A 28,000-nucleotide genomic window follows, 5' to 3' on the forward strand; every position below is an offset into this window, starting at 1 on the left:
GCCCCCGGTGCCCTCTGTCCTGGGCGTTTCGTTGGACCGGGCCGGGCACTGCAGGGCTGGGCGAACGCGGCGGCCCGGGGGCTCGTAGGCGAAGATGGCGTCAGGCAGGCGCGCCCCGCGTACCGGGCTGCTGGAACTGCGCACCGGGGCGGGCTCGGGGGCCGGCAGCGAGCGGTGGCAGAGGGTTCTGCTTAGTCTGGCGGAGGACACGCTGACCGTGAGCCCCGCCGACGGCGAGACCGGCCTGGAGCCCGGCGCCCAGCGGGAGCCGGAGCCCGCGCAGCTCAACGGCGCCGCGGAGCCGGGCGCGGCGCCCCCTCAGCTGCCGGAGGCGCTGCTGCTCCAGCGGCGCCGGGTGACTGTGCGCAAGGCCGACACTGGCGGGCTGGGCATCAGCATCAAAGGTGGGCGAGGGGGCACCAAGGGCGCATGGGTCTCAGGGGCTGGCAGCGTACCAAGGTCCTGGAGTTGGAGGACTTCTGTCTGGGGGTAAGGGGGTTTGAGGGGACAGAGGCAACCTAGGGCATCCGGAGCACCAAGGTCGGAGAGTTTCGAGAGTCCGAGGTCTCAGTCGAAAAGCAAGAGGTGTGGAGGGGGTTGGGGACGCACCAAGGACACGTGGGTGGGAGTTCTGTGTGGAAACATAGAGATCTGAGAGAGGTTATTTCTCAGGGGTTGCATGGATATGAAGGACAAGAGGGGCTCCCAGAAAAGCAAAGGATGGAGAAAAGGGATTGAGGCCTGGGAGGTCACTAGGGCAGGGAGGGGGAAGTCCTCCAGACACAAACACGGTGGGGGTTAGAAGTAAGGCCTGGAATTCACAGTAAAGGGGTTCATGGAAATGAGGCAACGGCTGGGCTTACAGGCAGGGGACTAGAAAGGACATAGAAATCTGAGGACCCAGGAATGCTGTGTACTTAGGCAGAGAGCTGGGTTTGAGTTTCTCCATCTGACCATCTCCACTTTGAACAGAATTGAGAGGGGTGAACATAATTGTTATTTGTCTCTGTGAGCTCTCAGCTGCCAATACAGCTTTTTAAGGGTGAAACTAGTCTGTATTTGAGGATCAACTGTGTGAACTCAAGTCCCTTCCCATCTTTGGACCTCAATTTCTTCAACTATATAATGAGGCTTATGATAGAGTTGTGATGTTTCTATGAGGAAAGGAGTCTAAAGCACTCACCCTGCCAGCACATAGTAGGTGCCTGGTTAGTTATTGCTGTTAGGTAAGAGGGAAAATGGAGCCCAGGAGTGATTTCTAAAGCAACTAGATGTAAGTGCTTAAAATCCTTGCACACCTCAGCTGTTGGGTTCATGATTCCTGTCACAGTTACTTCTCACGGGCTCAGCTCCCGGCAGTGTGCTGTCTGCCTTGGAAAAGGGCGTCAGCGTTTGTATCATCCTGGTTGTGCATCGTTCCGTCTTCCTGGTGCTGGCTCTGTTCCTGTGCTTCCAGACCTTTTGGCCTGGGTGAGGGGCTGGGTATGGTGGTGTGTGCTAAGCCCTGTGCTTGGTACTCTAGGCTCATCATCCACTTTACTACTTGTTACCTGGCAACAAGTAGTAAAACGTAGGGAGCATAATCATTGTTTTGCAGGTGAAGAAGCTGAGGCTCAGAAATGATTTTCCCAGGGTCACACAGTCAATGAGTGGCAAAGCTGGGATTTGAATCTTAATTATCAGGCTGTTAGATAGTGCCCCAGGGAGTTGATCTTTCCTGTGGAAGGGCAAATCCCTATGTAGCCAACCAAAGGGGTATAAAAGAGGAAAATGGGGAATCCAGGGAGTGGACATCGGCCTTACCCCCAAACTCCAGCATAGGATAGGGCAACAGATCAATCCAGATATTGTGCACTTAATGTGTCAAAGCAGGAACTTAGAGTTAATACAGGGTTCCATTTTGCAGATAGACAAATAAACTTAGAGAGGAGAGGTCATGTAAAGCTACACCCTAGTGCCATGCTTCCAGGTGGGGGTGAAGTTACTTTTAGGAGGCATCAGGTGAAGTACCTGGTTCTTTCAAGTCCTTGTATATATATAGATTGGGCTGTTGTTGCCATGATGACCTCCCCTCTAGGGTCCAGCCCAGCCCAGGCAGCCAAGAATGATCATAGTTTCACATTGAATTGAAGTCCCCAGTTTCAGGCAGAGCAAGGCAGTTATAAATAGAAACCCCTTCCTTTCCTAGGCCTCAAGCTCTGTGCAGTACAATAAGCAAACTGTTGGGCCTACGTGGGGGTCAGGAGGGACTTCCAATCCTGTATCTGCCACTGATTTGTTTTGTAACCTTGGAAAAAGAACCACCCTCTCTGGGCCACTAGTTCCCCCTCTTCAGTATTTTGGAGATGGACCACTGTGTGGTATCCAAGGGTCCTACTTTCAGTCTGCCATAGGGTCAACAGTATTGGTTCTGAAGCTGGGAGACCTAGGTTCAAATACATACTGGCTTTGCCACTTACCAGCTGGATGACCTTGGGTAAGGGGCTTCTCTCCACATTTCTCTCCACACTTCAGTTTTCCTGTTAGGAAACTGAGCATGCGTATGTGGTTGGGGTGTTGTGAAGACCCAAAGAAACACCATTGACAGCGTTTAGCACAGTTCAGCACTTGGTACATGGCACTAATGTGAACTGTTATTTCTTATTTTAGATGGATATTTAAGAGTTTGGCAATAAAGCAATTCAGTAAAATGTATTAGCTTTTTGTTGTTTTTTTGCATCAGAAATGCAATTCAGATAGGCCTTTGAAATCTCTAGACTTTAAGGTCTTGGCTTCCAGCCTGGATCCTGGATTGTGAAACTTGAAACCATGGCAATAGTTAATTTTATCATAATACCAAATTATGGGATATCAACGGGTTCCCTCACTGTGGGAAAATTGCTTAAAATGCAAAATATTCAAGAAAAATTTACTGAAGCACCTTATAAGTTAGTCAAACACTGGTGAACACCCAAAGCATTGGACCAAAAGATCCAGTGACCAAACTATAACATTAAGAATTTAGAAAATGACTTTTTCCCAGTGAGGAAACATTCGCATGTGTTAATCCTGCTCTAGTTGCAGAACCTGTGAAGATGAACCCACTGGTGCTGGCTGGGGGAGAAGAGGAAAGTTTGTTCCAGATGGAACTGTCTGAGGGATCGTAAGGATTTCTATACGTGGGAAAGGGAAGAATAAATCACCTGTTGAAAGATCGCATATTTTTCCCAGGTCTAAAGAAAGAACAAAGCATGTATAATGGACTCCAAATCTTGGAAGAGATCAAAAATGGAATTGTCAAGCAATTTCTTGTGTAATCTAGCTGTTCAAATTTGCATATAATCATTTCAGACTTTATAAATAAAAGGGTTTTTTTTAACTTTCAAGAAGAAAGTGACTTATTAGTACTATTAATGTCTTAAACTTCTAAGATTCTTTTTTTAATTTTTTAAATTGTTGTTCAGACTTCTGAGATTCTTTGCTGAAATTCTCTTTACCCTCCCATCTACGCTTTCCCAGACTGGCCTGGGCACCTCAAGAGGCTTTCAAAAATAATTTTGCCTTGACATGACTCCCAAGTGTTGGAGTGTCTGCTTCAGTTTTATCCTCTTTCTATGCCTGTGCAGGAGGCCGGGAGAACAAGATGCCTATTCTCATTTCCAAGATCTTCAAGGGCCTGGCAGCTGACCAGACAGAGGCCCTCTTTGTGGGGGATGCTATCCTGTCCGTGAATGGGGAAGACCTTTCCTCTGCCACCCATGATGAGGCGGTGCAGGTTCTGAAGAAGACAGGCAAAGAGGTGGTACTGGAGGGTAAGCACTGGGGAACCTAGGGTGTTTAGTTGTTCCCCTCCTCCCAGGCCTCAAGCAGTGGGGACTGGGAGGTGGGCAAAGTTGAAAACAAACAGAACTTGGGGACCTGCCTTGAGATAGCAAGGGGTGGGGGTGGAACAGTCAGCCCAGAGCCAGACAGACCTGGGTTTCATTTCCTCTGTCCTACTCCGTACCTTTGTGGTGAGTGAGTGACTTGAGGGGAGAGAGAGGAAAGGACTAGAGATGGGACTGCTAAGATTCTTTCCTGAGGAACCAAAAGAGCTCTTAAGTCCAGGTTCTTCTGGTCCTCAGGGGCCCTGAAACTCTGAGACCCATCCTCCTTTAGAAGAAGACTTGGCCTTTATGTAGCAGAATATTAAATCCAGCAAGGATCAGAGAGGAGGTTTATTTTATTTTTATTTATTTATTTATTTTTCTGGTGGGGGAACCTTGGAGTTTTCCCTCTACTATCCCCTCACTGTGTGGTCTTGGATGAGACCTTTGCCTTCTCTGGGCCTCAGTTTCCTCATTGGTTGTCACAGACCTCTTGCTGTGGTTGTTGCATATCTGCCTTTCACCATCTCTCTCAGGAGGTTTCTGCTTTGCTCAGCCCTTTCTTCAAACTCCACGCTGCCAGTTCCGGAAGTTGTGGGGGCCAGAGGAATGCGTCTGGCTCATGGCCCAGAACAAGCACAGGGAGGTGGTGGGGGTGATGGAGAATGCCATGCTGGGCTGAGCCCATGCCCATGCTGACAGGTTACCTTTGTTTCCCCATGAGGTTGCTTAAGAGGCCACAGAAGCAAATAGCCTCTGGGTCTCTGGGTGATCTTTGGCATTCTTGTGGTCCTGGCCTCGGTTCTCTCCCAGTTTTGTTTTATTTTTATAGTTTAGATGTATCTATTTAAATGCTACTGATGTACTTTTTATTTATAATAATAATAGTAATTATTTGTTACTGGTGCACTTTTAATTTTAATTTATTTGTTTATATTTTACTGGTGCACTTTCTTATTTTTATTTATTTTGTATTTTTATTTATTTATTTTTAAAGACTTTCTTTCTTTCTTTCTTTCTTTCTTTCTTTCTTTCTTTATTTTTAGAGAGGGGAAGGGAGGGAGAAAGAGAGGGAGAAGGAGAGAAACATCAACATGTGGTTGCCTCTTGCACGCCCCCAACTGGGGACCTGGCCCACAACCCAGGCATGTGCCCTGACTGGGAATCAACTGGCGACATTTTGGTTTACAGGCTAGCACTCAATCCACTGAGCCACATCAGGCAAGACATACTGATGCACTTTTAAAATATACAGTGTATATTTTTAAAAAGCCAACTCTGCAGTACTGGTCCCTAAAAGCTTAAGTACATCAATCATATTTAACAGCAACGTTCAATAACAAAACCACACGTAAATGATATGGATGTAAGAGACTTTTCCTCCCTGATGCCTCATTACTTTGATATTTATAGCCGACAATGCAGTTTGAGACAATTGAAATTCATCAAAATGTCATATTTTGGTTGACTCGAAGAGCTCTTTTAGTTTCTGCCATTTGAAAGTTTAGTCTATAGATGGCAACTTTTTTTTTAAAGATTTTATTTGTTTATTTTTAGAGAGAAGGGAAAGGAGGGAAAAAGAGGGAGAGAAGCATCAATGTGTGGTTGCCTCTCACATGCCCTCTACTAGGGACCTGGCCCACAAGCCAGGCATGTGCCCTGACTGGGAATCAAACCAGTGACTCTTTGGCTCATAGGCTGGCACTCAATCCACTGAGTTACACCAGCTGGGGTGCAAAACTTTTACTGTAGACACATTTCTAATACACACTGAGGTCCCTCTTAGACCCTCAGCTCCTCATCTTTAGGGTGAAAATATCTCTACCTAGGTTCTCAGTGTGGATCATTCTAAGAAGGTAGCATATCTGAGTGTTAGACACTTGAAGCATCTCCTGGTTTGGGAGCTAATACCCAGACCTTCCATCTAACTCATTTATTCCATTCCCTTCTAAGTCAAGAAACATTTGCAGACACCTACTATGTATCTGGTGTGCAGAACAAGAGTCAGAAGCTAAACTAGACCCAGGTCCTCTCCCGAAGTAACTCATCATATAGTGGGAGAGATAAAACAAACACTGACTCCTCCACAGAAACTATTTAAAAATCAGTTTCTAAAAACCTGTCTGCTTTGTGGCAAATCTTTGGCCTTGGGTAAGAAAGGCCCTTGTCTTCTCTCATCCTCAGTTTCTATATCAGCTGGGGTTAGATTGAACAGAGGTGACCAATAGCTTTCATGTTGAGTTTCAGCTTCTGTGGCAGAACTGGGAGTTCCACATTTAGAAAGATTGGGAGCTCTTGTCTGGACTCAGCAGAAAGGAGCTGGAGTTGATGAGCAAGGTCTACCATGAATATAGCAGGGAAGAGAAATAACATGTGTACCATCCCAGGACTGGGGGTCTCTAATGCTTATGCTCTCTGAGACTTTTCATAGGGCAAGAACTTTCCTTGGTAAACCCTGCCCCAGGTCTCCAGCTGAGTCTGGGTCTCTCTCTTGCCCAGGATAGGATTTGGCACGTAGTAGGCATTCTATAAATGTTAGTAACTCACCTCCTGTTTCATTGCATTTATATAGAATTGATAGTGTTTCCTCCTTAAGTGTTTAGTAGCATTCTCCAAGGAAGCCAGCCACCTTTATTTATTTATTTTTTAAATAAAAAAAATGTAAATTGAGTTTAGAGAGACAGAGAGGAAGGGTGGGGAGAGAGAAGGCGAGAGAGAGAGAGAGAAACACCAACTTTTTGTTCCACTTGTCTATGCATTCATTGGTTGAATCTTGTATGTGCCCTGACCAGCAATCTAATCGGGAATGCTGGTACATCTGGATGATGCTCTAGCTAACTGAATTACCTGGCCGGGGCAATTTTTATTGATTTTAGAGAGAAAGAGAGAGAAACATTGATTTGTTGTTCTGCTTATTCATGCATTTCTTGGTTGCTTCTTGTATGTGCCCTGACTGGGGATGGAAGCTGCAACCTTGGCGTATGGGGATGACACTATAACCAACTGCGCAACCCAGCCAGGGCCCATTGGTTGATTTTTTTTTGAAAGCTTCCTTCCTTCCTTCCCTCCCTCCCTCCCTCCCTCCCTTCCTTCCTTCCTTCCTTCCTTCCCTCCCTCCCTCCCTCCCTTCCTTCTTCCTTCCCTCCCTCCCTCCCTCTTTTCCTTCCTTCCTTCCTTCCTTCCTTCCTTCCTTCCTTCCTTCTTTCCTTCCTTCCCTGATCTCAGAGAGAGAGAGGGGTGGGGAGAAGGAGAGAAACATTATTCCAGTTATTTATCCATTCATTGGTTGCTTCTTGTATGTGTCCTGGTAGGGGATTGAACCTGCAACCTTGGGGTATCCAGACAATGATGTAACCAACTGAGCAACCCAGCTAAGGCTGATTTTTATGTCTTTAATAAAGGGATTTAGAGGATCTATTTTTTCAATACTACAATGACTTTATTTTGTTATTTTTTTACTTTTCCCCTCTCCATTTACTTTATTGTATTTTCTTCCATTACTGCTTATCCCCCTTACACCTCCTTCTCCCCTGCAATCAACATACTGTTGTCCATGTCCATGAATCCTTTTTCTATTTTTTTCTTTTTTAATATTTTATTTATTTTTACAGAGAAGGGAAGGGAGGGAGGGAGGGAGAAAGAAAGAAAGAAAGAAAGAAAGAAAGAAAGAAAGAAAGAAAGAAAGGGAAACATCAATGTGTGGTTGCCTCTCACGTGTCCTCCACTAGGGACCTGGCCTGCAACCCAGGCATGTGCCATGACTGGGAATCGAACTGGCGACACTTTGGTTCCCAGCCCATGCTCAATCCACTGAGCTACACCAGTCAGGGCTCTGTTTTTTTCTTGAATGAATTTTGATAGTTTATGTCTTTCAAAGAGTCTGTCCATTTCATTCAAACTATCAGATTTATTGACATAAAGTCATCTATTATTCCTCCTTTTTGGGTAAGAGCCCTCTTCTGGTTTCTTTCTCTCCCCTCCCTTTATACCTGCTCCCTCTATTCAGTGGTTTTGAGGGCACTCGCAGTCTCATAGCTGAGCAAACCTACCGGATCACCAACATGTCACAGGTACTGAGACAGGGTCTGCCCAGGGATTGGAGTGAGAAGTGGCCACTTCTCTCTGGGTGGCCACTTCTGGGTGAAAGACTTCCTGGAGGAGAGGATGCTAGCACTTTATGAACGATAAGCAGACATGTATATGGGGTGGAGGAAGGGCATTACAGGCAGGAGAGAGAGCTGTGTGAACAAAACCATAGAGGGGTGAAGTGACTTCACTTACCTGGGGGCTTGCCTGGGAAGTAACTCAGCTTTACCTGAGCCTACGCTGTGAGGAAGGGAGTGGAAAGAGGAAGCTAACCAGACTGACAGATCCTGCAGGGCCTTGGATGCCAGGCTAAAGGAATTGGACTTTCTCTGGAGGGAAAGGAAGAGCCATTAAAAGGTTCTCGGCAGGGGCTGGCACAGTCAGCTCTGAACTTTAGCAGCATCAGTCTGGTTTGGAGGGAGGCACCGATAGATGCAGAATGGCAGTGAGGAGACTGGAATCGTGAACAGGAGGGAGATGGTTTGATCTAAGCAGGTGTGGGTAAGAGGAAGAACCTGGAGGTTGTGGCCTTATTAATTTTCCCCAGCTTTTTCTTAGATGAAGTCTGATTTGAGCTGCTTTTCCCCCACCCAGCAGGCTTATGGAAGGAGGTCACTTCATCAAGGCAACAAAGGGATGAGGGTGGGGATGGGTACTGGGGTCAAGAATCTTTTAATTGCATGGATTATCTGAGAAGCCTGAGGATGTGAGGGAGCTAAGATCCTGAGTTGTGGTGATCCTTGAGATTTGGAGGAGTCTGTGGAGAAGCTAAGGGCTGGGCAGTGGCCTGAGTCTGGAGCCAGTGCTCTTGGCAGCCTGTCTGGGTCTAGGTTCTCTGCTAGAACCAAATCACTGGCCACATTGTTTAGAACTTCTCTGCCTCCATTCCACTCAGAAGGCTGCCTCCAAGGGGTCTGTCCTGTGGATGGGAACTTGGCAGGACAGCTGGGCATCTTTCCTGAGGCCTGGGTCTTGATGGGTACAGAGCTCCCTGACAATGTCCTAGAAGAACAGAAGTCACGGCAAATTCTGGGTGCCAGCCAGGTATCTACTTCTCTGGCCTGAGTCAGGGGCCCAAGCTGGGCATCAGCAACCCCAGCCTGCCTCCTGGACCTTTTCTTCTGTGATATCAGCGGTTTGCACAAATGTCTTGGGCCTGTTCTCAATCAAAGGGATGTGTTTGTGACCAGAATCTGAGCTCAAACTGGCAGCTAACACACCTCCTCCTGCTGCTTCGAGAGGCCCATTGTGTGCACAGACCTGGAGCCAGAGCTAGCTGGGCCCTCCCTTGAAGACCAGGCCTGCGGGAAAAGGGGAAAGCCAAATGCCTCCCCTCTCTGCACCCCTAGTATAGCTGGTGAGATGGGCAATACTGAGCCTGTGATACATTAAAAAAATACTAAAGAACAATAAAAATTAATAAAATTAATTTTGGTATTTGTATAAAAGGCAAGTACATCCCACATAACTTAAAAAAGATACAGGGATAGAGTTAACGTGTACATAAAAGGCACATACAGTAATAGGAATTGCTATGATCCCTGTGTTACAGTCACCAAGCTTTGTTGAGAATAAATAACTTTAATGAAGTCATACAACCAATAAATTGGTGAACTCAGAATTCAAACCAAGCTCTATCTGGCTGCAGAGGCCACTATTGCCTCAGCCTTGAATAATACCTACTTTGTATAGTTATTTGCAAGATTGAAAAATAATATGTGGAGCCCTGGCAGGTGTGGCTCAGCAGATTGAGCACTGGACTTCGAAGCAGAGGGTCATCAGTTCAATTCCCAGTCAGGGCACATGCCTGGGTTGCAGGCCAGGTTCCTGGTGGGGGGCACATGAGAGGCAACCACACATTAATATTTCCCTTTCTTTCCCCCTCCCTTCCCTTCTCTCTAAAAATAAATAAATAAATAAGGCCCTGGCTCATGTGGCTCAGTGGACTGAGTGCTAGCCTGTGAACCAAAGGGTTGCCAGTTCGATTCCCAGTTAGGGCACATGCCTGTGTTTTGGGCCAGGTCCCCAGGTGGGGCATGCAAAAGGCAACCACACATTGGTGTTTCTTTCCTTCTCTTTCTCCCTCTCCTCCCCTCTCTCTAGAAATAACAAAATAAAATCTTTAAAAAATAATAATAAAAGTAAATAAATAAGTAAAGAAAATAAAATTAATCAGAATTAAATAAAATATTTAAAAAATATGTGGAGAATTTGAGGTCTTGTTGTCCAACATGTGTTGTCAGTTTGGCTCAAATAAACTTTTTTTTTTTTTAAGATTTCATTTATTTATTTTTAGAGAGGGGAAGGGAGGGAGAAAGAGAAAGAGAGAGAAACATCAGTGTGTGGTTGCCTCTGATATGGCCCCCACTGGGGACCTGGCCCACAACTCAGGCATGTGCCTTGACTGGGAATCAAACCTGTGACCCTTTGGTTTGAAGCCCGTGCTTAATCCACTGAGCTACGCCAGCCAGGGCTAAATAAACTCTTACAAAAATTAAAAAATATACATGTAACGTACATGTAATGTGTTGAGGCCAGTGCCCACTGTAAACACTTAGTTATTTATTTTATTTACTTTGTATAAGGATGAGACAATGTGTTGGAAGTGCATAGCACACGATAAGCATTCAATAAAAGTCAACCTTTATTACCATCACATCAACATCAGCAGCATTGTTGTTTTCTTCAGTAAACTCAGAGGCCTTTGAGGGCCGAATCATGTGTAGTTTATCTCCCAGCCCCAGGCCTGGCACTGAGCCCAGCGCATATTAGATCTTGGTGTGTGTTTGGGGAATGATCACTAGCGTGCATCTCTGACCTTTTCTACTCTATCTTTAACCTTATCAGTTGCAGTTTACTTTCCTAAATGTTCAAGATGTGGCCAAAGGCTCAAGCTGGCCATGACTGACTCCTGAGAATTTCTGTCATGAGTTCTTATAACTCTAAGTCCAGGCCCCTGCCAGACTTCTCCCCTGGGAGATGGACGCTGCCAGGTGCCCTGCCCAAATTTGGCTCAGTGCATCACCGCCATCAAAAATGGGATGTTATTAATGGCTGAATCTAATTTGAGGTCACCCGAGTCGACTTTGCCAAGTGATGCCATGCTCCTGAGGTGCCTGTGGGACTCTTGTCCTAGGACCAGAATCGTGAATGTAGCTCCCGTTCAGTTCCCCCATGACTGCAAAGACCTGTTGTTCTAATTATTGTTTTCAAGGGAACATAATTTGGCTACGCACACACCACATACACACACACAGCTTTGGGCCATGTAACTCCCCACAGACAAACTTTGGCTTAATGCAGCCTTGGCCTGTTCCCTGGATCTTGATTAAAATTCCTATAGGGCTCTGGAGGGGGTTCTGGCCTTAATTAGCTATGTGAGCCTGGCTGCTGATGATGGTAAAGGAAATAATAATGATAATATGATAATTATAGTGATGGTAGTGTCTGCTGTTCATGGAATACCTACAATGTGCTAGGCACTGTGCAAGGTGTCTTCCATATGTAATCTCAGTGATTCCTCAAAACTACTCTGTGAATTAGGTATATTATTAATCTCATTGTGCATATGAGAACAATGAAGCTCAGAGAGGTGAAGCTACTTGCCCAAGGTCATACAGCAACAGAAATGGAATTTGAGCTCAGATCTGTCAGATGCAAAAACCCATGTTCTTAAATGTTTATACTGCACTGCAAGTCATTTAACCCCTTTGAGACTCCGTTTATTCAGTTTATTCAACTGTCAAGTAAGGACACAGATCCGTTTCATTGAAATGGTGCATTAGTTGAAGATGTGTTTGTGAGGGTCGAGCTTGGTGCTTGGGTAAGTAGGAGGTGCTCAATGAGTACTTCTTTCCAAGATCCTAGAACCTTTTGCTTCTAGAAGGGTTGATGAGGGCCTCATCCCTGAATCCTGGCTTAGATGACTTAGAATGTGGTGGTATATTTTTAAAAAGTAGATTTAAAAGAAAACGTAAAATGTAATATATGCTTATTAAAAAAAACCCAGGAGAGTATAAAGCAATCATCTTTTCATAGGGATAACCACTGTTGATATTTTCACATTCTTCTAGAAAGTTTCCACACTTTTTATTTGTTTTGTTTTAAATATTTTATGTATTTATTTTCAGAGAGAGGGGAAAGGGGGGAGAAAGTGAGGGGGAGAAACATCAATGTGCTAGAGAAACATCAATTGGTTGCATCTCATCTGCTTTCCACCAGGGACCTGGCCCACAACCCAGGCATGTGCCCTAACTGGGAATCGAACCAGCAACCTTTTGGTTTGTAGGCTGGTGCTCAATCCACTGAGCCACACTAGCCAGCACTCCACATTTTTTAAATTTTATTTTATTTATTTTTATTTTTAGAGAGAGGGAGGGAGAAAGAGAGGGAGAGAAACATTGATTGAGAGAGAGAGGCATTGATAGGTTGACTCTTAAATGCCCCAACTGGGGACCTGGCCCACAACCCAGGCAAGTAACCTGACTGGGAATCAAACTGGCGACTTTTTGCTTCACAGGCTGGCACTCAGTCCACTGAACTGCACCAGTCAGGGCTCCACATTTGTTTTTATTATTTAACAAGTCGAGAACATACTTCCAACTCAGTACACACAGGGAGAGAGTCATTGATTTGTTGTTCCACTATATACATTCACTGATTGATTCTTATATGCACCCTGACAGGGAATCAAACCCACCACCTTGGTGTATCGGGATGAAGCTCTAACCAACTGAGCTATCAAGCCAGGGCTCATTCTTTTTAATGATTGTATAACATCCCATTATTGAGATTTGTACATTCATTTCACAGGTATTTATTGAGCCCTGTCTCTGTGCCAGGACTCAGTGTAGGCACTGGTGATACAGCCATGAACAAGACTGAGTCAGGAAGCTCGTATCTTGTATTTAGCACCCTTACCCACGGACTTCCTAGTTGTTCTTAGCCCCTTGAACCAAAGACAATGGTGCTGTGACCTCTGTGCACCTATGAGCATTAATCTGAAGCAGGGCTCCTGCGAGGGGTATTGTTAGTTCAAAGAATTCATGTGCCTTTAGGATCTCGGGTGGTGCCCCCCATGCTGTACAAGGGTGTGGTGAGGTGAGATTTTTTTGCTCCAGAGTGTGGCAACCTAGACTCTGTTGATCAGTCCTGCTGCAGGGCCTGCCAGAGTCTCAGACTATTTATAGTCCAGCCTAGCTAGACCAGCAGGACTTTAAAGGTCATCCCTTCCAGAGCCTGTTGGAATTCCACGTCCACTCTGCACCATCCTGGGTGGCAGGGTGGGCAGCCTGGACTTGAATCGTTATACTATCTTACTCAGAGAGCCGGTGTATAGTGCTTATTATATAGGCAAAGAAATGGAGGCTCAGAGGGACCCCCTTGGGACTTGCCAAGACCAGAGAGCAAGTGACAGGGCCTGGATAGTTACACATTGTGTATCTATCCCCTTATATAGTTAAACTGAGAATAGCCACAGAAATAATAACCACACTACTGTTTATTGAAGACCTATTCTATGCCAGGCAGGGCAAAATGCCTTTCAGGTATTGAATCTCAATATGCTGGGTAGTAGGTGTATTTTGCTCCCATTATAAATATGAGAAAATAGAGGCTTGCAGAAAGTCAAGTCACTTGTCCAAGGTCACAGAGCAAGGAACTTACACCCAAGCCTGCCTCACTTGAGCTTAATTCTACATGGTCTCTCCAGGCTGAGAAGCCCCAGGTCTGTCAATATTCATTCATTTAACAGATTTTTTTACTTACTGATTACCTTGTAGGTGTCAGGTACTATTCCAGATGCTGGGGATACCCTACTAAACAAGAAAACAGGTCCCTGCCCTCATGGAACTGCCGTTTTGGTTGGAGGAGAAAGGCCATAGACTAGTAAACAAATGCATAGATTATGCCATTTCAGGTGGGGGCTAGTAAGTGATCACCCAATGAACAGACAATGAACAGCTTGAGCTTAGAGGACAGTCTTCAGCCAAGACTCAAAGCCAAGATATTCAGTAAGAAACTGGGATAATTTACTGAGCACTGGGATAAGTACTGGGGATACTGCATTGATCCAAAAGATATATATTCCCTTTGCAACAGGTATGTTCCCTCCTAATTGTCCCGGGCCAGGCAAACGGTCCTGCCTTGTCTGTTCCTTTTGTTTTTAGTGGAACCTACTCCTGGGTCCTTGGGGCCAGGCCTGGGTCCTGGCTTGTCTCCTTGCCAGAGCCGGGAATCAGGGCCTCTGGAACGGGCAGTGTTTGTGTCTGTCTTAGCTTCCCTGAGGAGGGAGGGCCCACGTGTCACTGCTTTATCAGGCTCCTGGGCCAGGATCTTGGCTGGGGAGGGTGTGGATACCAACTGAGTCTATCCGTGGAGTCTCAAGAATGCTGGCCACAGGGCCACAGTTGTGCCCTCAGCTTTTCAGTCCACAGCTTCTGGGCAGCCCTGTTCTGCTTGGTGGGGTGACTCAGGTAGAAATCAGAGCAGAGAGGAGGCCCCAGAACTGGTCTATTTATGGTCACTCTCTGGGGCCCCTAGGACCTCACCCCCACTCTGGGACAGGCTGATTAGTTTGTGAAATCCAAGCCCTGTTTTGGGCACCAGCTGGTGTGCTGTCCATTTATAGTTCCGGGACAGCCTGGGTACACAGGGGCTCTAGCAGTTTTTCTGGCTTAGAAGTTGACAAGTGTTCATTTGTGGAACACATAGCATAGGAGATCCCTGCTGCATTCTGGGAACACAGATGAGTCAGACGAGGTCCCCACCCTCACAGTGCTCCCAGTCTGGTGGAGGATGTAGATCTCCACACAGACAGAGGGGAGTGGGCTCTAGGAGACTGCGCAGTGACGGCTTTGGTGGATCCAATGTGGTGACTGGGGAGGCTTCCTAGAGGGGTGATGTTTGAGCTGTCCTGGGACCTCCTGGGCTGTAGCCCCTTCTTCCTCCTGCTGAATGAACCTGTTCTGTGCTGGCATTCATTTCTCCGGTCACAGAAACTGACTCTGGGTTTGAATTGAGCCCAGTTTCTGTCCTCTAGGAGCTCCCATTTTGGTGGGAGAGACAACCCCAACACAAAATAGCAACAACAGAGTTCCGAGAAGTGTGGGGAGGGGTGGATGATAGGTAAGAAATTCATATTTCTTGAGTCCCTAGCCTGTGCCACATGTTTTATGTCATCTCATTTAATGCTAACATCTCTCTGAGGTGTTGGAATTAAATCTTTGTCTGTCACCACATTGTGTATCTATCCCCTTATGCTGTTACACTGAAAACAGCCGCAGAAATAATAACCACACTACTCTTTATTGAAGACCTATTCTATGCCAGGCAGGGCAAAGTGCCTTTCAGGAGCAAAATCCCAATATGCTGGGCAGTAGGTATATTTTGCTCCCATTTTAAAGATGAGAAAATAGAGGCTCGCAGAAAGTCAAGTCACTTGTCCAAGGTCACAGAGCAAGGAATTAAACCCAAGCCTGCCTTACTCCAGAGTCCTCTAGTAACTCCCTAGAGGACTCTGAAGAATGACATCGTCATTCTTTTATAGGCTAGCAGTTTGAGGACCAGGGAAGTGAATTACCTTGTTCATGGTCCCACAGCTAGACAGTGCTGGAGGTGGAATTCAAATCCAAGAGTGTGTATCTCCAAATGATGTATTAAGGGTATTCTGTGCAAAGGTAATTGCGTTTTCAAAGATGTGGAACTTTGGAAGCTAAGAAATAAAGAAAAAGAAAGAAAAAAGGAAGAGAAGGAAGGAAGGAAGGGAGGGAGGGAGGGAGGGAGGGAGGGAGGGAAGAAGAGAAGGAAGGAAGGAAGGAAGGAAGGAAGGAAGGAAGGAAGGGAGGGAGGGAGGGAGGAAGGGAGGGAGAAAAGAAGGAAGGAAGGAAGGGAGAGAGAGAGAGAAAGAAACTTCTGAGAACTCCCAGGAGATCAGTGTGATTGGACTACTCTATGGTGAGATTAGGGATGTGGAAAGAGGTAATACCAAAGAGGTAGGCAGGGCTAGGTCCTGGAGAGCCTTGAAGTTGGATGAATGGTACAGGGGAGCCAGAGCAGGGCTTTGAGCAGGGTAGGAGCATGACTAGTTATAGCAGGGACATCAGTTACACCCCTGAATAGGGGTGGGGGCTCTATTAGTCAGGATGCTTTTGTCTGGAAGTCACAGGAACCCAGTTCAAAGGGTTTTAAACACTGAAGAAAGTGGGGTTTTTTTTCAGAATACCTAAAGGTAGCCTAGCTCCAGGGTGACTAATTTAAGGCCTCACCATTCTCAGTATGTGGACCCCAGCCCTTGTCAAAAAGTGACTTGTTGCTTTAGGACCAGTTTTTCTTCCAGCAACTTCTAAAGGCTAGAGGAGAGGAAAGGAGGGAGTGTACTTTCCTTTATATCTCATTGGCCAGAACTGTATCACCTGCCTCTTTCTAAACCAATCACAAGCAAGAGGGATGAATGATCATGAGTATCTTTGGCCAATCAAGACTCTTCCCCTTGCACTGTGAGGATGCCCAGCCTATGGCGCTCAGGCTTCTGTTAGCAAGGAGAAAAGGGTAGGGGGCTGGTTTGAATGTCAGGTAGACTGTGATGTGTCCTACCTCTATCACCCCTTGAGACATAATCCAACATTCAGTCTTGGGGTTAAGTCATTGCTGTAATGATGAGGATGAGTCATTTGTAGTTCTAGTCCACCAAAACTCTGGGCCTAGGCTTAGTTCTCTCATAAAAACCTGCCCTCATTTTCAACACAACTTCTCTTACAACACTCAGACATTTCTAATTCCCTTTCACTTTGACCCCTGTTTGCCTTGATTCCTATCTGAGCCTCCTGTGGATGCTCAGTCTCCTGTGACAGAAATAGCTTCTTACCTGTTCCCCACCCCAGGGAGCTGGGCCAAGAACTGCTTCCTCACCCCATCTTGGCTTGTCCACTCATAGTCAGAGCATACTGGTTGGGTCTTGACAGCAGACCTCAGATGTCTAGCAAGCCAGATGGCAGAGGGGAGAGGAAGGAGCCTGCCCAAGGGCTAGCAGGGATAGACACCTTTCAGTAGGGCAGCAGAGGGGGCAGCCTGGCTGGGGGAGAGAGACTAGTGCTTGGGCAACTCTTTTAACCACCTTGATATATAGATTGTCTCCCTGGTAGCTCATTTTAGAGGTGAGAACACTGCTGATCATGAGAATTGGGAATAGTCCAGATGCCAGGGCACATGTGGCAGACACTATTGGCTGCCTGCCTACCAAATATTCCCCTTCTTCCTTGCTAAGAGGAAGAAGCCTGATTTTATTGGGTAGAAATGTGCACAGTCCCAGAGGCTGAATTGTGACTGGTCTAAGTCATGATTATTCCCTCTTAACAATGATTGTGCTAGAAGTGGGCCTGAAGCCCACATGGGCCACTGAAGCTTCATGGAGATGTTTACCTCTCTGATAAGAAGGAGGTGTTAAGAGACAACGCTTCTTCCTTTTTCTTTTTTAATTTTTATTTATTTATTTTTAGAGAGAGGGGAAGGAAGGGAGAAAGAGAGGGAGAGAAACATTGATGTGTGAGAGATACATCCTTCAGTTGTCCCTTGCTTGCCCCCAACTGGGGACCCAGCCTGCAACCCAGGCATGTGCCCTGACTGGGAACTGAACCAGTGACCCTTCGGTTCATAGGCCGGCACTCAATCCATTGAGCCACACCAGCCAGGACTACAAATCTTTCTCTATCTGTCTTCTCCCTTCTTTCTTTGGGTTTTGTCGACTGTCTTGAGCTGTGGCAGCCATTTTGTAGTTACGAGGGGAGGGCCAAGAGAATGGCAGAGAGACTTACCCTGAATCTGGCTAGTGTCACTGAGCCCATGAACCCTCCATGAAATCACCTTCCTCTAGACTTACTGTTATGTGATATCATAAATATCTTTATTGCTTAAGACATTGTTATCATATATTCTAGTATTTGCAGCTAGACTTACCTATTTATATAGCAAGAGTGACCAAAATGTTTGATTACCATTCAGCTTCAATTGACTGGTAATGGCTGCTGTAGAACACTACGATTGATTCATGATGTATTCCAAGAGCAAAGGATAAAGAATTGGCAGTGCAAGTCTTTTTATCATCTTGATATATAGTCCTACCTAGGTCCAGCCCAATACCTGGCACAAGCAGGTACTCAAACCCTGCCCCCCACTTGTCTCTGAATCCCTCCTCCCACCAAGACGTTCTCAGCTCAACCCTGTCATCGTGTTACCTTTCACTTCCAGCTGCCAGTGTTAGTGAGATCTTCCTTTTCTCGAAAAGCATGGGATCTAGGCCATAATCAAGACTTTTTTGATTGCAAATATCAGAACTTCTCTTGACATGGCAGCCTGATTTTTTAAAGGATGAGTATCAGGAACTGGAACATTAACAGGTGCCTGGCAAGGCATTCCAAACGCAGTTTCTCAACATGCATCTCCACTGATATTCTTTCCCTAACCAGCTCTCCCTTCTTCTTTGTCCCCACAGCAGAAGGTGGTTGACCTCCATAGCAAATTTGTTCAAGACATCAGTCTAGAACGTCTCCCAGTCTCAATTTGGGAAGCCAAGTGTCGGTGAGGCATTCACCCCTGGTCCTGCTAGCATAGCCAGGCAAGAGGGACCACGTATCATAACATGACTTTCTGGGTCAGTTGGGCAGAGAAGTAGATCTGGACTGCTGTTCTAGAACTGTACTGCATAATATGGTCACCATTAGCTTCATCTGACTATTTGAATTTAATTTAAAATTAGTTAAAATTAAATAAAAAGTGTCCTGGCTGGTGTGGCTCAGTAGATTGAGTGGCCTGCAAACCAAAGGGTTGCCAGTTCAATTCCCAGTCAGGGCATATGCCTGGGTTTCAGTAGTGGATGCTCAAGAGGCAACCACACATGGATGTTTCTCTCTGCCTTCTCCCTCCCTTCCCCTCTCTCTAAACATAAGTGAAATCTTAAAAAAAGTTAAATAAAAAGCCTATTCCCTGTGTCTGTATGGAGGTCTGTGTCCCTCAGTAGGCTGCAAGCACTGTGAAGGCAGGGATCTTGCCTGACTCAAAATAAAAAGTGCAACTCCTTACTGTACTAGCGATATGTATATATAGAACATTTACATAATCACAGAAAGCTCTATTGGACAGTGCTACTCTAGAAGGTGTCCACTATACTCAGTGATGATTGGTCAGAGCTAAGAACCCCTAGACACCTATATTGGTTCGAGAACAAGCTATGCTGCTATAACAAGAAACCCATAGCACACTATGGCTCCTTGGTCTCGTAGGTAACAGTCCAAATTTGACATGACATCTCTAAAGTGCCAGCATCCATTTATTTCTGTGTTAGTCAGCCTTCCTTAGAGTGTGGCTCATGTCCTCATAGTCAAGATGGTGCTTTACCCATCTGTATTCTAGTCAGCTCAACCCTGCCAGGGGAAAAGAAGGGGAAAGAAAGGGTATACCTCTTTCTTTAATAGACAGAACTTGATTGTTGCATACATCACTTCTGCTCTCATCCTATTGGCCAGACTTGTTCATATGAGCACTTACATAGCTGCAAGAGAGCCTGAAAAATGAAGTCTTAAGCTGGGAGACTATCACTATATTGGAGGACAATTAGGACTATGTCATTCAACCCCTCCTTTTTGCAGATGAGAAGACTAAAGAGATAGAGGCAGACTATGGGACAGTGGCAGCCCAGTCACATCTCCTGATTCACATCTTGGTGCTCTTTTACTGCCTTGCTGCAGCTGTTGTCTGTTACCTTTAAGCAGCCACCCCAAATGTACAAATACTTCTACTTACTTGGTTAGAAATTAGTCACATGGTCATACCTAGCTGCAAAGGAGTCTGGGAAGTATAGTTTTCTAGGTGGCCCTGTGTCTACAAACCAGAGGAAAAATGAGAGAATGGATGTTGGAATGCATCTAGTATTTTCTATTATAAAGTCAGAGACTTTAGCCTAGAGGAAGATAGTGTGACATTAGACATAGATTAAACTCTTAATGAATTAGTGAAAATTATGGTGTGTGCTTCATGAGAGCCCATGTCACAGTGGTAACTGCTGACCTGTCCCCTGACCAGTCAAGTACATGAAGGAGGTCTCACCACATTTCAAGAACTCTGCCAGCGGGACCTCGGTTGGCTGGGACTCACCTCCTGCCTCACCCCTTCAACGGCAGCCTTCCTCCCCTGGCCCCCCACCCCGAGACCTCAACGATACCAAACACTTGTCCTTGAAGATGGCATATGTCTCGAGGAGGTGTACCCCCAGTGACCCGGAGCCCAGGTAAGCTTTGTGTGGGGAACACCTCAGACAGGCATGCTCTGATGTTGTTAGGTGGTGGGGCCAAAGGAAAGATACAGTGCTTGAACATGGCAGGTGCTGAAGAAAGGTTTGTTGAATGGTGCAAGAGTGAAATTATGGGGCTGAGGGTGTGCTTTGCTTTTCTTTTCTTCCTCTGGGCAGTTCACATCTGAGGAGGAACTTGGTCTGTGGAGAGCCCTGGATTCCAGTCCTGGTTCTCCTTGAACTTAGTCTCCTTTCCTCACTGACCATCAGATTCTCCATTGTGACTTAAGGTCGTTGGACTCAGTAATCCTTTTCAGTCTCTTCCGATTTTGCTGAGGTTCTGGGCTGTCTGGTAGCATTTGTGTCAGGGCCATGGAAGGTTATCATCCTTCACATCTGAGCAGCACTTAAAAGTTCATTGATAATATGATTGATACCAGCCAACATTATTGTGTTTCCCACATGCAATTTTGCTTAACTTTCACAGTGACCCTATGAGCAAAGTCCTATTATTTTACCCCATTTATTAGATGAGGACAGAGAGAGGAAGTAAATTACCCAAGGTTAATCACACAACCAGGAGGGGATGGAACTTGCCTCTCTCCAGGTAGCCCTCTTTGCTTTAGAAGCTGCAGGTACCTGAGTGTTGGGGGTCATTGAGTGGAGTGCATGTTGATCAAGTGGGGTATACAGTATTGGGGGTGGTGTACGTATGGCATAAAAGCCTGTGCTGTGGGTCCTAGTTGCATCCAAGGTTCAATGTATGTCAAATACCCAACATTGGCCTGGAGGGGCCAATGTTCAGCATCCAAATCTCCTGGCCCTATTGGATGATCTAGCCCTACTCTGCCCCCATGAGGCAATTCACAGGTCACTTATAGGTGTTCCACCAAAGGGGCCTTTTGTGTTGAGTGAAGTTGATGTGGTATTAGTCCTTCCTGAAATTCCTAGAACCTTAGGTTAATTGTGATTTCCAGCCTGATCTTGGACATCATCTGAAGCATATGTGTACACATATGCCTTTCTTTTTTAAAAAAGACTTCTTTATTGATCTGAGAGAGAGAGAGAGAGAGAGAGAGAGAGAGAGACGTTGATTTGTTGTTCCACTTATTTATGCATTCATTGGTTGCCTCTTGTATGTGCCCTGATGGGGATTGAACTCACAGCCTTGGTGTATCAGGATGATTCTGTAACCAACTAAGCTACCTGGCCAGGGCTGTTCATGTATTTCTATATGTGTGCACATGTAGATGGCATGTAAATGCAAGTGTTTGTGTGCATGTGTGAGCATTTGCAAGGGTATTGGTATAGATTTGTGCATATGTGTTTGCATGTTTGTTAATATCTACATATGTATATGCATGTATGTACATGTGGTTTACCCTATAAATATATCTGTAACTACATGTGTAACTTGAATATAACTGGGGTTCCATATCAGTTTAATATCTCAGTCAAAGGAACACAAAATCAGGAACTAAAACATAATGAAAAACATTTCACTTTTACTTAGGGTTACATTGGGCTGCAAGCAGCAAAAACCCCAATAAGTAATGGCTCAAATAAATGAGAGGTTTATTTTCCCACATATTTAAAATTCCAGGGGTCCACTGTTTATTTAGGCTGCTATCACTGCTCAAGAATGCCCTCAAGGAATCAGGCTTCCAGCTTTTTCCTCTGCAATCCATTTTTTTTTTAAATATTTTTTGAGAGTACGTTTGTTAAAGCTGGGGTCAGTGAGATAAAGGAAGGGCTTGGGGTAGAGAAACAACAGGAGGGAGCCTAGGCAGTGCTCTGCTTTGGCTCTCCAGAAGTAGGAAAAAAGTGAGCCATGCTGGGCTGCATGAATTCACTGAGAAGTAAGAGACACAACGACAGAAGCGAGCCGAGGCAGGGCTGCTGTGAGCTCACTGAAAAGTCTGAGAAAAGGGAGACTTGGAGACAGGTTGAAGGGATAAGCCCGGGAGGAGCTGCTGCTGCCTGTCCTCTTGTTGCAAGTCTCATGGGGATCTTAGAGTTTAAGAGAGAAAAGTGAAGATGTATGCCTGAGAGGGAAGAAAGGCGTGGGTGTGCTCCAGAGAAAGCCTGCTCCTCTGCCACCTTTATTGTGTATTTTCTGCTTCAAAGCAGGATGGTGGCTGCACCTCTGAGCATGTCCATATCCCTGACAGGATGAAGGCAAAAAGGAAAGGAATTTTTCTCCTATAATTTTGTTCTATGGTTGCATAACAAACCTTCCTAAATCTCAGTGTCTTAGAAAATAATGGTTCATCTTTTCTCACAACCCTGTCTGGTTCAGCTGTGCAGTTCTTCTGCTCTATGTGGTGTCTGCTGGGGCTGGAGGTCCAGGATGGCTGCTTTGCTCACATGTCTGCTGCCTTAGCTCGGATGGCTGCAGCAGCTAGGGGCTGGCTGAGCCTTCCTCTTTCCATATGTTCTTTCCAGGTGGCTAGCTTGTTCTTCTTCTCAGGGTGGTTGGACTCAGGGTAGTTGGATTTCATGGTGGCTTGGGAATGTGCCAAAGTGTCACTTCTGACACAGTTTATTTGTCAAACTAAGTCACAAAGCCAAGGAGAGGAGAAGTGGACCATGTGTGCAGGAAGGGATAGATTTGGAGGAGGCCAGTTTTGGAGACTAACTACCACATCTGGGAAAGCATTACCTTTCATTCAGAACTGGTCACGTGGCCAGCCTGGGTTGCAATGGAGTCTGGGAATGGAAGTATTTTGCTTTCTAGTTGTGCAGTAGAGGAGGACAAAGGCGAATGGAGTTGGAGTGGGTGTTGTCTGAGCCATCATCCCGTTTCGGCCCCACCTCATCTGTTACAGAAAGGCCAAAGGGGAGCAGATCTTTAATGTCTCACAAAGCATTTAAAAATTTTCTCTCTGTCACTATTCCCCTGAGTACCTCCTGAAAACCTTCCCCAACACTTGCCTGTATGGTTTTTTATCTTCCTCCCTTTTTCCTGCTCCATTACTCTAGCTCTTTTTATGTATACCAACTTGGCCTATCAAGCCTCTTTGGTTTTTGTATTTTTCCCTTCTAATTAGTCCATTACTTTGGTTCTGTTCCACAAAGGAGAACCTGGGAGCTGGCTCAGCAAGGCAATCCTTCTCCTTAGAAACCAGGGAAAAAAAGGCAAGATAATAGATCTTCACACAGCAATAATTTGGCCCCAATACATGTGTTTGGTGTGTGTGTGTGCCTATGTGTGTGTATATCTCATAATCTCTTGTCCCTATATTCTGTAAGCCCCCAACAACTGTGGCTGGATCCCTAGCAGCGAGTATCCCTCTGATTCTCTCATGGATACCACTGTGGTTTCTTTTGGTTTGCGGTAGATGGGGTTTCTTAGGCCAGATCTCCACTGGTCAGCAGCAGCAGTGGACAGACCCTCCCCTCTACCTCCCTTGTGCCTGCAGGTATCTGGAGATCTGTTCAGCAGATGGTCAAGACACCCTCTTCCTGAGGGCCACGGATGAGGCTAGTGCAAGGTCGTGGGCAACTGCCATCCAAGTCCAGATCAGTGCTCTAATGCCCTGGGTCAAGGACGAGCTGCAGGCACTGCTGGCAGCTACCAGCACAGCTGGGAGCCAGGACATCAAGCATATCGGCTGGCTGACTGAGCAGGTGCCTGCTGGGCTGGGGACCTATTTTTCCCTCTCTTTCCCTCCCCTGGAGCTGACTCTATTCCCATTGTCTCTGTACACTGGCCCTCTGACCTCCCCCTTCCCTGCCCCTCTTTATTTCTGCCTTGCCCCCTGCAGCTGCCCAGTGGGGGTACAGCACCCACCTTGGCCCTGCTGACTGAAAAGGAGCTGCTCCTCTACTGCTGTCTCCCCCAGACCCGTGAGGCCCTGAGCCGGCCAGCCCGGACTGCCCCACTCATCACCACCAGGTACCCACGGACAGGCAGAAGTGTGTGTCTCGTCCATAGCTTGAAGGGATGATGTTTTAATGGGCTTTAGAAGCTGGGAACTTCAGCTCCATTTTGCCCTGAGTTATTCCCCGTGGGGTCCGAAGCTATCTCTACCCTGCCTGGGCCTTGGTTTCCTCATCTGTAAAACAGGGGCTTGAAACAGAAGGACATGAAGTCCTACCAGTCACTCATTCATTGACACTTACTCGGCCCAACCTTGGGCTGCATGGTTTGGGGGACAGGGAGCTGACCTAATAGTCTCTGCCCTCAGGGAGCACCAGGTCTGGTGAGGGACACTGACCTAGGAACAGCCCTTACAATGCAGAAGCAGGAACCACTTAACTCTACCTGGCCTGTGGGGGAAGACTAGGCAGGTGACATTTGAGATGGACTTTGGCAGATGCTTAGAAGTTTGCCATTGAAGAAAGTGGAAGAGCACCTCATAGAGCAAGAAAAACGTAGTCAAAGGTACAGAAGCACAAGGGCCACAGTGTGTTCATGGAGTGATAAGTGTGCTATAACCAGCATGTAGAACTACACAGGAAATGGAGAAATGAGACAGGGATTTGGCAGGGCTTGATTTTGCAGATCCTTTGTTGCTTAGTTAAGAAATATTAGCTTTATCTTAAGAGTTGTGGCAGAGTTGAAGAGTTTTAGCCTGGGAGTGATGACTGAGGTTGTTTTAAAAGAATCCCTGTGGCTGCCAGGTGGAAAATGCACCTGAGGGGCGGGATGGAAGCTGGGCAGCTTCTGCAGAGAGACAGTGGAGGTGGGGAGAGGCAGCAGATGGAGAAGAAAGGCCGCATTTGCATTGAAAAACACTTGGGTGGTAAAATTAGCCCAGTTTAGCACTTGCCAGATGGGAGGGTGAGTGAGGTGCTCAGATGAATGGATGAACGGGAGGCTTGGAGAGTGTGTCTGGGCAGGCAGTGGGGCTGGGGGTGAGAGTACAAAGGGAGAGGGTTGGAGCAAAATGCTAAGTTTAGTCCAGAGTGTATGGTGGATGGATAGGGAGCGTGGATAGGAAGTTGGGGACTTGTAGGTCTGGAGCTCAGGGCTGGAAAGTGGGGGACCAGGTATCACCAGCAGCTCCAAGGGGAGATTGAAGCTACAAGAGAGAGAGGAGTACAGAGTGAGGAGCTAAGAGAGCTACGATTCAGAACTCTGAGGTCTGTTGCCCAGAGAGGGTCAGTGAGTTGCCCAAAATTACACAGCAAGTGGAAGTCAAGCAAGGTCTGGGCCCTTGTCACCCACGTCTCCTCACCCTGAGCTAAACTGTGGCCCATGTGTCAGAAGCCTGCTGCCTACTAGGGATAAGTAAGTCATGGATTGCTGACCTGATCAAGTGACTCATTAATTCTGACTACAGATGTTTATTGCACACCTACTATGTGACAGGCATTGTTTTAGTTGCTGGGAATTTAGTGATGAACAAATCAGATAAAAATTTGTACCCTAGATGATATTCTAGTAAAAAAGACAATAAAAAACAACGGAAACTAATAAGTATAATTTCTGGTACCATGATGAAAAGCAAGGCTAGTGAGTGGCAGGGGTACTGTTTTATACAGAGAGGTCAGGGAGGACTTGTCAGAGGAGATGACATTTGAGCAAAGTCTGAAGGAAGTGAGGGAGTGAGCAATGCAGATAATCATCAGGGAAGAGTGTACTAGGCAGAGGGAATGGCATGTGTAAAGGTGCTGAGGCAGGAGTGTGCTTGGTGTGTTTGAAGATACTGGTGCTGCTGGAGCTGTGGGAGTGAAGGGGAGTGTGCCATGAAATGATCTCCTATAAGTCAATCAGTGCTGGTCTGGAAAGTCCTGTCCCCCCATCAGGTGGTGAAGGAGTCACAGGGCCCCTTCCCAAAACTTCCCCTTGGCCAAGAACTATTTCCCTGTTGCCTGAGGTCTCCTACTTAGCCCTTTGCTCTCCTCATCCCCTGCCCCAGGCTGGTACACTCAGGCCCTTCCAAGGGTTCGGTGCCCTATGATGCAGAACTCTCCTTTGCCCTGCGCACGGGCACACGCCATGGTGTGGACACTCACCTGTTCAGCGTGGAGTCACCACAGGAGCTGGCTGCCTGGACCCGCCAGCTAGTGGATGGCTGTCACCGGGCTGCTGAGGGTGTGCAGGAGGTGTCTACAGGTGGGTTGGTCGGTCTGGGAGTGCCTCTCTGGTAATAAGTCTCGTATCCCTAGAGACACTCAAGCTTCCATCTTTAGGGTGCTTGAGGAGGGAGAGAGAATGTGGGATTTGGGATCTCCAAGGGCCCTCTGTTTTGGATGTGTAGGTGCCCTGGTAGGTAGACTCTTTTCCTTGGGGTTTTTCAGGTCCTGACTTTGTGGTTCTGCTGATGAGAATTTGGGAGATGGCATTTGGAGTAGGGTTGCCAAAATGAAACACGGGATACCTGCTTAAATTTGAATTTCAGATAAACATCAATTTTTTTTTAGTATAAAGATGTCCAAATTATCCGTTATTTCCCCGAAATTCACATTTAACTGGGTAATTCTACAAGTTTCTAAGGTCTCCAAGGGCGATGTGGATGGATCTGCTGATGCCTTTATAGGGAGTGGGCCTCCTGTCCCCATTTCCACTTTTGGTGCCGCTGGAAGTGGGACTAGGAGTGGGGTATAATTTTTCTGTGGGCCCACCTTTCTTATTTTGGGTGGGGTGACTCACTGCCGAGTGGGTGTACAGATGGCATGACAGACAGGGAGCCTCCCATCCTTGGTGGTATTCAAGCCCCACTTTTGGAGCTGCTGGTTGGGGTTTGAAGCAGGGCTTGTGGTCTCTGAGGGCCAGCTGTGCCTATTCCATGTGCCCTCCCCATGGCCACGTGCCCTCTCTGCAGCCTGCACGTGGAATGGCCGTCCCTGCAGCCTCTCTGTGCACATTGACAAGGGCTTCACACTGTGGGCAGCTGAGCCAGGTGCTGCCCAAGCTGTGCTGCTCCGACAGCCCTTCGAGAAGCTGCAGATGTCCTCAGACGATGGTGCCAGTCTCCTATTCCTGGACTTCGGGAGTGCTGAAGGAGAGATTGTGAGTGGAGGGGGAGGGGTCTATGCTCTCCTGGACGCCAGGGTAGATGGAACTCCTGACCCTTCTTTCCATCCATCCTGCAGCAGCTGGACCTGCATTCGTGCCCCAAAACCATGGTCTTCATCATCCACTCCTTCCTCTCGGCTAAAGTCACCCGCCTGGGGCTCTTGGCTTAGAGGTTGCCAGATGCATTAGCCCCAAGGAGGGGGTGTCTACTCCACGGCCTGACCTGGCCCTCCACCGACTGTCTGCTCACTACTGGGCTGAGGCAAGGGAGAGGAAAGGAACAAGAATGCAGAGAGACCCAGCCCCTGAGGAGGCTGGGATAGTCTTGGGGACTGGGACCCAGATTCAGGACACAGTGGATCCTGCCTGTGATGGGGTAGTCTCCCGGCTGCCCCTGCCCCCATCTCCCCACCAGTGCCTTTTGCAGAGAGATATTTTGTGTACACAGAAGCCATTCCAAGCCTGGGACCTGCCCCTGTGGGGATCAAGACCCCAGCCAACAACTGCCAACCCTCCTAGAGGCCCCCAAGCCACCTTCAGAGACCCCATCTGAAGCAGGAGTTCCCTGGGATCTGAGGCAAGAGAAAGAGGAGGAGCCTTTCTGTTCATTTCTACCCACAGCTCCACCTCCTTGGGGCATGTGGTTTTCCCCTTCATTCTCTCTTTCCTCCATATTCTTGGCTAAATAAACGGCCTGCGAGCACAGAGGCAGCCTGGCCTAGTGTCTGTGTTTTGTGCCTTGGCCTTTGGGTCCTGTGGTGGTTGGAGCAGACCAGAAACTGGGGCCCCTTTTCTGGGGGAAAAGCAGGCCTTTAATCATAG

The 28,000-nt window shown here is 46.8% G+C and overlaps 1 protein-coding gene and 1 non-coding gene across 2 annotated transcripts; both read left to right on the top strand.

Moving 5' to 3' along the window:
- Positions 1-27,896, top strand: SNTA1 (syntrophin alpha 1). Its single transcript, XM_045833582.1, has 8 exons — positions 1-404; positions 3,606-3,791; positions 20,004-20,208; positions 23,634-23,841; positions 23,979-24,109; positions 26,079-26,275; positions 26,985-27,172; positions 27,256-27,896. The coding sequence occupies exons 1-8, from the start codon at positions 95-97 to the stop codon at positions 27,346-27,348; spliced, it is 1,518 nt and encodes a 505-aa protein (XP_045689538.1). The 5' UTR covers positions 1-94; the 3' UTR covers positions 27,349-27,896.
- Positions 3,017-3,141, top strand: LOC123815465. The gene has a single exon (XR_006785119.1). It is a non-coding gene; the product is annotated as a small nucleolar RNA SNORD22 (small nucleolar RNA).
- Positions 27,897-28,000: the final 104 nt, after the last annotated feature.

Source organism: Phyllostomus hastatus, unplaced genomic scaffold (genome assembly GCF_019186645.2).
Source record: "Phyllostomus hastatus isolate PE091 unplaced genomic scaffold, TTU_PhHast_1.1 phas_contig_17, whole genome shotgun sequence".
Taxonomy (NCBI): Eukaryota; Metazoa; Chordata; class Mammalia; order Chiroptera; family Phyllostomidae; genus Phyllostomus; species Phyllostomus hastatus.